This window comes from Symphalangus syndactylus, chromosome 17 (assembly GCF_028878055.3).
Source record: "Symphalangus syndactylus isolate Jambi chromosome 17, NHGRI_mSymSyn1-v2.1_pri, whole genome shotgun sequence".
Taxonomy (NCBI): Eukaryota; Metazoa; Chordata; class Mammalia; order Primates; family Hylobatidae; genus Symphalangus; species Symphalangus syndactylus.
In genome coordinates, this window is record NC_072439.2 from 63,272,114 (window position 1) to 63,286,578 (window position 14,465).

Genomic DNA, 14,465 nt, shown 5'->3' on the forward strand with positions numbered 1-14,465 from the left:
TATATTGGGTTAACCACCCACTCATAGAGGTGGTAGGACTTGTGCTCCAAAGATTGGGAAATTTTCATAGCTGGAGTTTATATTGAAAGGTACTATTAGTGTGAACAAAGACTTGCAGTGGGCGTTAGTGTGACTTTTAATAATGCTATATAGAAAGTAGATTGGTCTAGCCAACAACATGTTCTAGAGGTTTGGTGGAAAAGGTTCAAAATAGGTAGGGCTTAGTCAGAATGGTGAAGGTTTTGACATGCAAGTGGAGGACACTAGGTTTTACTAGAGGAGGCCTCATGAAGCCATTTTAGACCTTGGACAATGATGGTTTGATTTAATGAAAATTGATATTCCTGAGTCCATACAAGTTAATGATCTTTGTCTTTATATTACTACTAACTTTTTTCTTAATAGATACAAAGCATCACAAAGACTGATCTCTCAAGATATCCATAGTAACACATACAATTACAAAAGCACTTTTTCCGTGGAAATTGTTCCAATATGCAAGGTACTTTTTTTTTTCATTTAATCCAAATCTGTAAAAGAGTACAAGTAATTAATTGGCTTATATGTGATTTGTAGCTCCTGGTTTTCCTCTAGGGTTGGTTAAAAATTTAGAATAAGTTCCTTAAGTGATTTTTAACATATTCAGCCATGTTAAAAGATATATGTTTTTAAAAAAGTCATGCTTATATTTATGAATTGACATGCCTTTTATTTTGGTGTATTAAAATGAAAAAACCTGGTTACAGTTGATAAAAGTCCATATTTAAAATTTGTGATCCTATGAGCCTATATCATATAGTTCAGTGAAATTGAATAAAAGAAATGACATTAAAATCAATATTAGTGAGCCACTTTGTGGAATATGTACAAACAAAATTTTGGCGAGAAATTAAAGAATATTGTGATAATGTGAAAATGAGATCATAGAATCATTTTTATGATTTTAAAACAAAAGCTGAATAAAACGTTTAAAATGTAGATTATTTCATTTAATTGTACTAAGATAAAACCCTGCTTCAAAAAAATATGAATTAAAATTCAATAAATAGTCATTGAGCATCTATAATATAGAAGGCTGTGTACTGAGGATTGTATAACTACAGGTCTCTGCCATGTAAGAATTTATATGTCAGTATTAAATCACTAAGAATGATAACTGCCATTATTTATTGTGACCATTCTACATAAGGTTAATCTAAATACTTTAGTGTCTCACCTCATTTTCATCTCATAATAACTGAGGTAAGCCACATCATTTTGACGATGAGTAAATTGAAGTTTGAGGAGGTTAGACAACTTGCCCAAAGTTACACGATCACAAAATGATGAAGCTAGGATTTGCGCCCAGGTCTGTGTCTCTAAAGCTTTAAAACTGCTATTGCTCTTTTATAGTATGTACTAGGGATGAAATGATAGCTTAAAATAGGGTCAGCAAACTTTCTCTGTAAAGAGCCAGATGGTAAATTTTTTAACCTTCAGGTCGTATAATCTCTTTTGCAGCTACTCAGCTTTGCTGTTGTACAAAAGTAGCAAGAGTAATATGTAAAGGAATGTCAGGGCCATGTTCTGGTAAAACTTTATTTACAAAAACAGATGGTGAGTCAGATTTGTCCTGAGGGTGGCATTTTGCCAACCTCTGGTTTAAAACAGTGAATGTTTCCCTGGTACAAAGCTTGAGAAATATGAATTTAGGTGTGAGGGCATATTTAGGCCTTGTGTAACTGAATTTTACACATGTAAAAATTAACATATGTATTACACTATGTAAAAAAGTATATTTGTTTATCTTTGGAAACTCATGTATTAAAAACCAAGGACTGTAAGAGCTGTTACGATTGTGAATAGATACACCTTAAAATATAACTCAGATCTTTTTTGTATTTTAATTCAGTTTAAAAACAGATAATTACGTTGCTGCTTCATGTCTCCCAATGTAAATGTAGACATGTGACTTTTTTGGGTTTAAATCTTTTGATTGTATATTGGCACATGTAGCCATGTAAGAGAAATGTGTTCCTTTGAAGTTTGTTTTTAATGGAGATTGAAAGAAGTCACAGGTGGATTTATAGAATCACTCTCATGCTGATGTTTATAATACTCTGTTTAGAATGTACACTGTATTAACATATAGAGTGATAAGAGGCATTCACATTGCAATAAAATGGAAATAATAGCTTGGTGATTCAGGCCCTGGATTTTTTTTTTTTTTTGAGAGACAGTTTTGCTCTGTCACTTCGGCTAGAGTGCAGTGGCACCACCTCAACTCACTGAAACCTCGGCTTCCTGGGCCCAGGCTGTCATTCCACCTCAGCCTCCCAAGTAGCTAGGCCCACAGGCATGCACCACCCCGTTTGGCTAATTAAAAAAAAAAAATATATGCGTGTGTGTGTGTGTGTGTGTGTGTGTGTGTATGGAGACAGGGTCTCCATATGTTGTCCAGGTTAGACTTGAACTCCTGGACTCAAGGGATTCTCCCATCTTGTCCTCCCAGATTGCTGGAATTACAGGAGCGAGCCACCGTGCTCAGCCAGGATTTTTTTTTTAAAGCGTTTTTATTAAGACAAAATGCCTGTCATACTTAAGGTGTGATTCTTTTCTTTAGTCTCTTTGTTGATTGATAGAATTGAAAATAACATTTTGGTTGGTCAAGTGCAATTGGATTGGGTGTTTATTGATGAGTGTTTATTGGACTATTATTTAGGATATGCCTCATTCTAAATGTTGGTTCTTATGCCTAGGATAATGTTGTCTGTCTGTCTCCAAAGCTGGCACAAAGCCTGGGAAATATGAACCAGATTTGTGTGTGTATTCGAGTAACCAGTGCCATTCACCTCATTGATCCAAACACTCTACAAGGTAAATTCTGGAAATGATTTGCCTTGACAATTTTGTTCTGTATGACAAACAGTAATAATTCGTGTTGCTAATTTTTCAAGCGTTCTTGTAATATTGTTTTGAAAGATTAGTTAAAATTTGTGCTATTGTTTAATACAAAACACTGTAGAATTACAAGCTTTGATTAGTTAACTCTTGTATTTTTTATTTAAAGAAACAATTCTGTTAACTTTTACATATTTACTGGTTTATTCCATTAATTTTTACTGAAATTGACTTTTTTTTTGTTTGTTTTTGAGATGGAGTCTAGCTCTATCGCCCAGGCTCGTGTGCAGTGGCGCAATCTCAGCTCACTGCAATCTCTGCTTCCCAGGTTCAAGTGATTCTCCTGCTGCAGCTTCCCAAGTAGCTGGGATTACAGGTGCCCGCCACCACGCCCAGCTAATTTTTGTATTTTTAGTAGAGAGGGGGTTTCACTGTGTTGGCCAGGCTGGTCTTGAACTCGTGACCTCGTGATCTGCCCGCCTCGGCCTCTCAAGGTGCTGGGATTACAAGCGTGAGCCACCATGTCCAGCCTGAAATTGACTTATTTACTTCATCTAATTTTTGTGACTATTAAGTCCATTGCCAAAATTTGGTGTCTAGCAGTTATTTTAAATTTTGGAACATTTGGCTTTTTGTGGCCCGTTGGAACATTTAGTTTGAATATGAATTTTAACCAATTTTGTTATTACTGTAGATCATTTTTTAACATTGTCAATAGAATAAATTATTTTTTAAAGAAGACCACATTTTGGTAGGTATCTTAGTATTTGGATGTATCTTCTACTTGATCTTTTTCATGTATTTTCTGTAATATAAGTTTCCTTTATACAAAAAGTGAGTTTATTTTGGTATTTTTCTGAAAAGTCGTTCATTATCAATTAGGATTCATAAGTTAAAGATCTGTTTGCAATATTGGGATGGACATTCTTTACTTATCTGGTAGAACTAGGCTTTATTTCCCATACACTAAGCAGCTAAGATGACAGATATGTTTCTAAAATAAAGTGCCAGCATATGAAACAGCTATACCACTGATTGGATCTGATCTTATTTAAAAGGCACTTAGCCCTGTGGCATTCTGGTTATAGTAACTATTTAAGATATGTTTGACATCTTATATATTTTTCTTGTGCTTTGAGAAGTTTGGGGTTGGTTTATAGGAGTAATTGATGACCTTAAGGAGTGAGTTGACACTAGTTCTGTTGACCTGCCACTTTCCAGTTGGTATCTACCAGTTTCTTCTTAGTTAATACATTTGATGACTCTGAAATATATAATTTTCTTATGTTTTTGTGTTCTGTCCTTATTTTTAGTTGCAGATATTGATGGGAGCACTTTCTGGAGTCACCCTTTCAATAGTTTATGTCATCCCAAACAGCTAGAGGAGTTTATTGTGAGGGAATGCAGCATAGTCCGAGATATAAAACGTGCTGCAGGTGCTGGAATGATATCAAAAAAGGTAAGCTACATCCTGCCTGCCAGTGTATTTTTTTTTTCCCTCAGTTATTATTGTTTCAGTCCCTCTTTAAAAAAAAAATTTGTTGGTGATTCCACAGTATGGAATCCAAACTTAGCGCCTCATTAGGAAAACAATTCTTTTTTTTTTTTTTTTGTCTTTTTAATATGTGGTCATTGTGGAAATTATTAGACTGTTAAGTTAATTTATTCTCTTTTGTGTAGGAAAAATCTTTTAAATGTTTACTCCATTATATAAAAAAAAGGCATTTCTTTGCTTTATTTTTATAGAGGAGGACCGTGATTATCTTGACTTTTAAAAAGTCATCACCAAATACTAAATACTTCAGTGTGCATCTCTCACACATGGGAATATTTTTCTACATAATGAAAATGTTGTTACCATACCCATAAAACATACAGTCTACACAGTATTCTGCTCTTATCCATGGGGATACATTCCAAGACCCCCAGTGGATTTTTGAAACAACCCACAGTAGTACCAAACTCTATGTATATTGTTTTTTCCTATACATACATACCTATGATAAAGTTTAATTTATAAATTAGGCACAGTAAGAGATTAACAATAATTAATAATAAAATAGACCAATTAGGCCGGGCGCAGTGGCTCACGCTTGTAATCCCAGCACTTTGGGAGGCCGAGGCGGGTGGATCACGAGGTCAGGAGATCGAGACCACAGTGAAACCCCGTCTCTACTGAAAATACAAAAAATTAGCCGGGCGTGGTGGCGGGCGCCTGTAGTCCCAGCTACTCGGAGAGGCTGAGGCAGGAGAATAGCGTGAACCCAGGAGGCGGAGCTTGCAGTGAGCCGAGATTGCGCCACTGCACTCCAGCCTGGGTGACAGAGCGAGACTCTGTCTCAAAAAAAATAAATAAAATAAAATAAAATAAAATAGACCAATTATAACAATGTACTGTAATAAAAGTTGTGTGAATGTAGTCTCTTTCTCAAAGTTATCTAATTCTACCCCAGCAATCTGTTTTTGGATAGCGATTAACTGTGGGCAGATGAAACCTTTGAAAGGGAAACTATGGATAAGGGGGGATTACTGTGTTCAGATTTCCTCATTTGTCCCAAAAGTGTCTTTTATGCCTTGTTCAAACAGATATTCAATTGGAGACCACTCATTAAATGGGAATATTATACCTTTTTAGTCTTTAATAATAGTCCCCTTCTTTTTTCTTTTATTGGTTATGATACCAACTTCCTTAGACAACTAGTGCATTTATCTTGTAGAATACTCCACCTTCTAAATCTATCTAATTGTTTCCTCATGATGCCATTTAACTAGCTTCTTAGTTCGTTGTGTTTCTCTAAACTGGAAAGTTGATCTAAAGGTTTGGTTACATTTAGGTTAAATTTTTCTTGCCAGAATATTTCAGAGATGATGCCATGTACTTTTTATGGTATCAAGAGACGAGTAATGTTTGACTGTTTCACTTGTTAACATAGTAATAGTCAGATTCCTCCATTGTAATGTTACAATTTTTTTCCCTTCTGACCAGCAAGCAATCTGTGGCTTGATACTATAATAATATGCAAGTATTGAGTTCCTGTTATCTCTTTTTTTTTTTTCTGGCTTTAGCATCTGTTGATAATTCTTGCCCATAAATTAATTATTTTATTCAGGGTTAAAAAATGGTGAATTTTCATTCCTATTCTACATTTATTAGCTGTCATTCTTAAAGAAGAGCTTTTCATTATTAACTAGGGGCTATGTAGCTTTCCTGAATTGCTCGCCTGCATACATTCTTTTAATTAATTAATTAATTTTAGACATGATCTTGCCGTTTTGTTTGGGCTGGAGTGCGGTGTGGCTTCATAGCTCACTGCAGCCTCAAACTCCTGGGCTCAAGTGATCCTCCTGCCTCAGCCTCCTGAGTAGCTGGGGCCACAAGTATGTGCCACCATGCCCAGCTAATTTTTTTATTTCTTTGTAGAGATAAGGTCTCCATGTTACTCAGGCTGGTCTCGAACTCCTGAGCTCAAGCAATCCTCCTGCCTTGGCCTCCCAAAGTGTTGGGATTACAGGCGTGAGCCACCTCCCTTGGCCTATGCATAAGTTATTCTTTTAGCAAATATTTTTAGAGTAAAGAGTTGATCTAGGAATCATTTCCAGTGGTGAAAATTAGCTTACATGTACAGGTGGTATCTCTCTTTGTGATGATCATTATGATCTCATGAAGTATAAGTATTATATATTTACTGTATTTTCTTTTGTTTTCTTCTTCTCTCCTCCTCTCCCTTCATCTTTTGTTTTCCTTTTTTTTTTTTTTTTTTAAAGAGACAAGGTCTCACTCTGTCTCTCAGAGCTGGAGTTCAATGGTATGATCATAGGTCACTGGAACCTTGAGGTTGTGTGCTCCAGTGATCTTACCACCTCAGTATGCTGCCACACCTGTCTGTTTTTTAATTTTTTGTAGAGTCTATCTCACTGTTTTTTTCAGGCTGGTCTCAAACGATCCTACTGCCTCCCTTATAGGAATGAGCATGAGTGCCTGCCCTTTCTTTTTTTAAAAATCCTCATATTGCCCGAAAATTATTCAATGGGAGCCCCTTCAGAATGGTTCCTATGTTGTTTTGACGTGACTTTCCTAGTCTTTGAAAGCATCCTTGATTTCTGGTGCAACACAGCATTCAGGTGTTCCAGAATCACATGTATAGTTTATAACCCATATCTGAAATCAAATGTTTCTTCAAAGATGAAAGTCTGGCTTCTTTTACTGTGAAATAGTATCTAGAGACTCCCAGGGTACCCTTTTGTGTGTGTGTGTGTGTGTGCGTGCTAATAATGCTTCTTGAGACAAAGATAACTTGTGATAATTTGGGAAAAATCAATGGAAATGGAAGACAGATGACTTTCTACATTGTATTTAAAAATTAAGGTAATGTACTTAGGGCAAACTTTTCATTTATAATAAATGTAGAGTACCATTTCCCCTCAGGCAGATATAAAACCAGATACTATATTTTCTTGTTTTTAAAAAAATAGCTAGAAGAGGTTAATAAATTTCTTACAAGCAGAAGTCTAATAGCTAGAAAGTAAATCCTGTTAAATAAAATATCGTCTCCCTGTTAATTGACTTTTCTTTTGCAGTTCTTAAGTTTGAGACTTGTCTTTTATTTCAGTTTCTCCTTCCACTGTATTTCTTTTCATTTTTTTCATTTCTTTTTCTTTGACCAACTGCAATAAGAAACACTTGATTCTTTTCATAACTTTATTTTGAGATTCCTTGATTTTATTTATAACTCTTAGTATTTTGCTCTCGATCTCACTTCAGTTGGTCTGTCTTTGTTGTTAAAGGTGTTGGCATGTTGGAAAGGGAATTAATAGTTTTCTAGTTTAAAAATCGGGATGTTGTTTCTGCTATATATATATAATCTATATATATAATTTATATATATATGAATGATTGTATTCTACACTAGTAGGTACTTTAAAAATTAATTTGATAAAGATTTGGCCTCTCTAGTGGTTTACTACTAGGATTTCTAGGCTGTTTTGTCTGAACCCTGGTTTTCTGAACCCTTGTGTCAAGCAAGAGTTTGCTTGGAATACTTTGTTGCTTTAAGATTCCCCTACCTTTTCAGTTATTTTGTTCACTCTGCCTATGTTGGCCCATCTTCCTGTGAAAACATTTCTTTTGAAAATTCTACATATATATATATTTTGGGGACATTGTTAATGTTTTATAAAAGTCTTGAATAAAATCTTAGAGTCAATGATTTATTTTTATGAATTGCTTGTGAGTCATTCTATACTCATGATTCAGTAATTTGTTAATTTTGATAGTGTTTCAATGTATCAGGAAAATAAAAAAAAATTTTCTGTCTTTAAAAATTAGAAAACCAAAAATCAATGTTGTATTTAACTTTTCTCTGAGATGCTTTTAGAGTTACGTTTAGATTATTGAAGAATACATTTTCTTTCCTCTTAAGCATACCCTTGGGGAAGTCTGGGTACAGAAGACATCTGAAATGAATACAGATAAACAGTATTTTTGTCGTACTCATTTGGGACATCTTCTAAATCCCGGAGACCTGGTGTTAGGGTTTGTATTATTTCATATTTTAAACTGCCAATTAGGATTGCAAATTTTCTTTGGGAACCAGCAAAACTACCTAAAATACTAACATTGTTTATTCTAAACAGATCGAAGGGGTTCTTAGGAGCCTTATAACTCATTTTATTGTTGACAACTAAATTAAACTGGGTTGGACAGAAGCCCATAGTTACTCCATTTTGGTTATAATCTTGAAGAGTAATTTGTTGTAAGATTTTGTTAATTGAACCTTGAAGTTATGTGGTTGTATCTGTATTTAGAACTGCTTTTGCAGATTGGATTGTTTTTTATTGTGCAGTTGCTACTGCTCAGATAACTCACTTTTAAGATATGACAACTATATATATATAAAGGGCTTGTAAAGGCATAGGTCAGTTCTTTCTGAATCAGAGCTTATCAGTGAGTGTGTGATTAAACCCTCAAATATTACTTTTGCTTTTAGGATTTCAGTTTCTTTTACTAGAGAATGAGGGTTTTTTTGTTTTGTTTAAAATAAACTAGAAGGAAGCATCTAACTGAATTCTAAAGTTGGACTGATATGTCTGTTTTGCTTTTACAAATGTATGGCAAGGTGGACAATAATTGATTATAAGTGAAACTCAGAGTTCCTTATTGTCTTTACCAGCATCTACAGAAGCATGTTCATTGTGTAATAAATGACCGAACTTTTAAAGTGGGAAGCATATTAAATGTTTGATTTTTAGGAAGTTTTAGGTGATTTCCATAAAATAAAAAGTTACACACAAAGGGTAAATGGTCACTAAGTTTTTCATTGTTTACATTTCAGGTTTGATTTGGCCAACTGTAACTTAAATGATGAGCATGTCAACAAAATGAACTCAGATAGAGTTCCAGATGTGGTAAGGCATTAGATTTTTCCCTTTTTTCCTGTGTTAAAGAGGATGAATGTAACTCTTAGGGGTAAGAGGTAGGAGTTCACACTTTTGAAAATAACAAATCAATTTAGAGATTTCTGAAACTGCAGATAAGGTATAATAGCAAAAGTCTTCATTTTGTTTTTTTTTTTTTTTTAAAGAAACAGGAGGCTGGGTGCGGTGGCTCAAGCCTGTAATCCCAGCACTTTGGGAGGCCTAGGCAGGTGGATCACCTGAGGTCGGGAGTTCGAGACCAGCCTGACCAACATGGAGAAACCCTGTCTCTATTAAAAATACGAAAAAATTAGCCAGGCGTGGTGGTGCATGCTTGTAATCCCAGCTACTCGGGAGGCTGAGGCAGGAGAATTGCCTGAACCCGGGAGGTGGAGGTTGTGGTAAGCTGAGATCGCGCCGTTGCACTCCAGCCTGGGCAACAAGAACAAAACTTGGTCTCAAAAAAAAAAAAAAAAAAAAAAGAAACGGGAGTCTTGCTTTATTGCCCAGGCTTGTGTGCAGTGTCATGATCACTCACTGCAGCTCAAAATTCTGAGCTCAAGTAATCCTCCCACCTCAGCCTCCTGAGTAGCTGAGACTACAGGCACATGCCACCACTCCCAGCTAATGTTTAAAACATGTTTTGTAGAGACGGGGTCTTGTTATGTTGCTCAGGCTGGTCTCGAACTCCTGGCTTCAAGTGATCCTCCCACCTCAGCCTCTCAAGTAGCTGGGATTACAGGTGTCACCTATCATGCCTGGCTTCATTTTAAATAATTTTTCTTGGTGGGGTAAATCCAAGATTTATTGTGATTTTTTTGTTCCTTTTCTAATCACATTTTCATTCTCGATCAAAATACCTGATATTATCTGTAGAGCAAAAATAAATTTAGCCAGGTGCGGTGGCTCACACCTGTAATCCTAGCACTCTGGGAGGCTGAGGTGGGTGGATTGCTGGAGCTCAAGAGTTCGATACCAGCCTGGAAAACACGGTGAAACCCCATCTTTACTAAAATACAGAAAATTAGCCAGGCGTGGTGGCATGCACCTGTAGTCCCAGCTACTTAGGAGGCTGAGGCAGGAGAATTGCTTGAACCTGGGAAGTGGAGGTTGCAGTGAGCCAAGATCATGCCACTGCATTCCAGCCTGGGTGACAAGAGCGAGATTCCATCTCCAAAAGATAAATAAATAAATTTGCAGCTAAAAATGATGACATTTAGCATTTATTCAGGTTCATTTTTATTAGGCTCACTTTGTTTCACATACATTGTTCAGTTAAGAAGGCATTTTGAGTTAAGGCTGTTATTCAAAGCTGAATAAAATATCAGTGAAAAATAATCTTCACAGTATCATCAAGGCTTGGAAAAAAACTATTAATTCTGAAAAATCTGTTAAGTTCTAACATGATGAGGTTAAGAATCATGAGAAACAGTGAATGAAATTAGTGTGAAAGACCCTGTCTTCTATACTTGCTTAATCTTTTAGAATAAACATTGATTTCTTTAGCAGTGAGCAAAAAAAATAGAGCCATGACAAATCCAGGACTCCGACCACCTGCCCAGTTGTGCTTTTATTAGTTGATAAATGAGGAATAACAGCGTGGTTGGAGTGTAAGTCTAAATAGGTATTTCTAACAAGGTCATGAGAGGAGATCATGGCAATCTTAGAAGATTTTGTATTTTGTAAAATTATTTTCATTCTATAATTTATTAAACAAGCATTCTAAGATACATTGTTGTGAAAGTTATATGTAGTTCTGTAAATGTTTATTGGTGGGAATAAGAGAAAGAAAAAGTATCTACTTGTGATATTCAGAATGATTTATATGAATGGTAGCTGAAAACTGAAGTTTGAGTTAAAAGAAAACTACAGTTTTTGTTATTAAGAAAAACAGTATTCAGTCACTGAAAAATTTTAGTAAATTTTAACAATTATACAAATGATGCTTGAATCCATTCTCATAAGAAGTTAAATACATGGAGAAAAATAAAAGTCCTCTTGACACTCTCTCCATCCCTTCTCCTTTCTCCTGAGGTGTAACCAGTGTGATTAGTTTGGTCATTTTTTAGCTTTATTGAATTTTGTGGCCTCACTGTATAGTTCCCATTCTTTGTAACTTTACAAATATTTATCTTGCAGGTATTAATCAAGAAGAGCTATGACCGGACTAAACGTCAGCGTCGTAGAAACTGGAAATTGAAAGAGCTTGCAAGAGAGAGAGAAAACATGGATACAGATGATGAAAGGTCTTGCTTTTCTTTAAATCTCTTATGTTGTCTCAAAGGAAATCTTTATGATAAATACTTTTTATGTTGTAAAGAAATAGGCATCACACAATTGATCCTTGCACTCAATTATAATCTTGGATTCTTATCAAGGTATTAATGGAATCAGTATAAGATCATGTAAAGACATTTAACACAGATTTAGTAATTATTTCCTGGTTTATGACCTAATAATTGTAGTGTTAATGTAAACAGTTCATTTGAAAAGTTAAAATATAGTCATACTTTGCTTCACAATGGGCATACCTTCTGAGAAATGCATCATTAGGTGATTTTGTTGTGTGAGCATCATAGAGTATGTGGCACATGGCTTTATAATAAATAATTACATTATGAATATCACAAATAGCAGATGAGTACTTATGGCTTGAGATAAAAAGGAAACAGCTCATTGATGCCAAATGTGTTATTTCTCAAATAATTTTAAGCAGAAATGAAGACAATGTTCTAAAACAGTTTATTGGATGATTCAAAAAGTGGCTTTAATGATGGTGAAGACGCCGATGTCTAAAAAAACTGAGAGTTTATATAAAATTGTTTCATGAAATGTGAGTGGGAAACAGCAGTATGTCTACATAGTCCTTAAAATGAAAGTCCTTAAATGAAGAAAATATAACTGTATATTTTTGGTGATGAAATATTTAAATGTTTATTTAAAGGCAATACCAAGATTTTCTTGAAGATCTTGAAGAAGATGAGGCAATTAGAAAAAATGTCAACATTTACAGAGGTTGGTGTTCTAGGAGTGTTTAAGTCATTTGTTCTGTATATACTCTAGTCACACTTCTACAAAAAAACTTGGAAAACAATAAATAAAACTTAACAAAATACTATTTTGTATATTACAGTTAATATTATTTGCATTCTAGCTTGATCTCTTAAGTTGCTCACTCCTATAGTGGTGGAAGTATATTCATACAGTTACTCAGTTCGTTTGTTTAGTGAATATAATTTGAATGACTGCTGTAAGAGGCAAGAGCTTCTGATACAATATAGTTACATAATAATAATGATAAAGAAGGTAGATATTTGTATATTTTCAAATATACTTAATACTTTGTATACATATAAATACTTTGTATTTATTTTATTCTCTTTGTATTTTTTTAGATTCAGCCATCCCTGTGGAAAGTGACACAGATGATGAAGGAGCACCTCGAATTAGTCTGGCTGAGATGCTTGAAGACCTTCATATTTCCCAAGATGCCACTGGTGAAGAAGGTGCATCAATGATGACATAATGAGATGTTGTAGACTATTTCCACATACATGGGCTTAAGAAATTGGCCAGAATTACCTGAAGTGTCTCTACTATCTATGCCTCCAGATTTCAAGAGGAGAAATTTAGTTTTAAACCTGAATAAACATGATTGTTTTGAGTGCTCACTCAAACCACTAAAAGAGATGGATAGCTTTGAAGTTTTAGATAAGAAAAGATTATGGAGAATGTAATTATTATTGATATTTAGGCTATTTTACATGTGGAATTTTATCACTGTGCTTTTGCGTATGAGGCACTGTAGTATTTTCACATAGTATAGTACTCTGGATGTAAAAGCTCAAAAATTGTGATTCCTTGAATGTTCACTAAATCTTCAAGAAAAACACATTTTTACATTATTTTTACGTTGATTATTTTAGTGAAAGACCATACGAAGAAGCATTTTTAATATTGTTACATACTTTGATCCACTTTACATCATTTTTATCTAATTTCCCTACATCACTGGACATTCAGGAGGCAAGTCAATCTTTTTTATTTCCTTATAAAATTAACTCTTCAAAAGCTGTTAAACAGAGAGTTATCTTAATTTTTATTGCAGTAGGGGGAAATATATTTAAAATATTTGTAGATTTATAGCAAATAGAGACTCGTTATTTAAAGGTTAAATAACAATTTGTTCTTTTGTTGTTTTTGCCAGTTTAGGGCGGTAGCTGCTTTTGTCATAAATATCTTCCTACCACATCAAAAATGCTGCTTTTAAAATTTTTGTTTATAAATTGAGAAGGAATTTTCTCTCTGTAAGTTTCTGTCGTTGAACACATCACCATCAAAAAGAATATTAGAATCCAGCATGAAGATAATGGCTAATAAAAATGAGGTACATACTTTATAAAACCATTAATCAGATTTGAATGAGGAATGCTTTCCACATCCTTGAAAGAAAAACTGTGGCTTACGTTTTAAAGTATTCTGAGAATGAAGTATTAAGATCCAATTTCTATAAGCAAGATCAGACTTACTAAGTATGCCGCAAGTAAGAGCTAATTCATTCATTCTATGTGTGCCACTAAATAAAGAGATTGAGCAAGTGCCACTTTGTGGAACATTTTTCTTTTTTTTAATATTGGACTTTCCAATTTTGAAATTATGAATAAAGGCCTAAATTTTCTATAGTGGCTTCTTTTCTGTCTGCATGTTTTGTTAAAATTGTGGATCTGAAAGCCATATCCTGTCTTTGGTGGTGGCCTAGTAGGAATGGCTTGTCCTAGTTCTTCAAAGGTAAGATTGACCAAAGCAAGTTCTCATTGGTGGTCTATGTTTACATCTTCCATGTCAAGATATTTTAAAGCATGAAAATAAAGCCATTCTTGCCCTTTTTCATGTGTTTGAAATGGTTGCATCGGTGTCGTATTTACATGAGAAAGTATCTTACGCAATTTTCCAAAGAATTGTTAATGTTATTTAAGTACTTTTATAATCTTCCCACTGAAAAATAGTTTCCCACTAACCTTATTTAGTCTTACTCATTTGTTTAGTCTTACTCATTTTGATGCTGTCTTAAGTATTGAAACTTCTTGGTTGAAAGGCTGTGACAGGCAAACAAATGTAGCTAAGAGAAAAGCTGTCATCCAAGAGCTTGCAGTAAGTTAAATAACCTTGAT

General features: G+C 34.5%; 1 protein-coding gene across 4 annotated transcripts in view; it reads left to right on the forward strand.

Annotated features, from left to right (window-relative positions):
- Nucleotides 1–14,465, forward strand: part of NMD3 (NMD3 ribosome export adaptor) — a 48,093-nt gene that overhangs the window by 20,050 nt on the left and 13,578 nt on the right. For 3 of the 4 annotated variants that reach the window (XM_063620379.1, XM_063620381.1, XM_063620380.1), the window contains exons 9-16: nt 406–502; nt 2,739–2,856; nt 4,194–4,339; nt 8,301–8,413; nt 9,213–9,285; nt 11,434–11,540; nt 12,239–12,309; nt 12,690–14,195. In XM_063620379.1, coding sequence (XP_063476449.1) covers nt 406–502; nt 2,739–2,856; nt 4,194–4,339; nt 8,301–8,413; nt 9,213–9,285; nt 11,434–11,540; nt 12,239–12,309; nt 12,690–12,820 — 856 coding nt within the window. In that variant the 3' untranslated portion in view covers nt 12,821–14,195. Of the gene's footprint in view, nt 1–405; nt 503–2,738; nt 2,857–4,193; nt 4,340–8,300; nt 8,414–9,212; nt 9,286–11,433; nt 11,541–12,238; nt 12,310–12,689; nt 14,196–14,465 lie in introns of those variants that run through there. The other variant, XM_063620378.1, reaches the window with a different exon arrangement.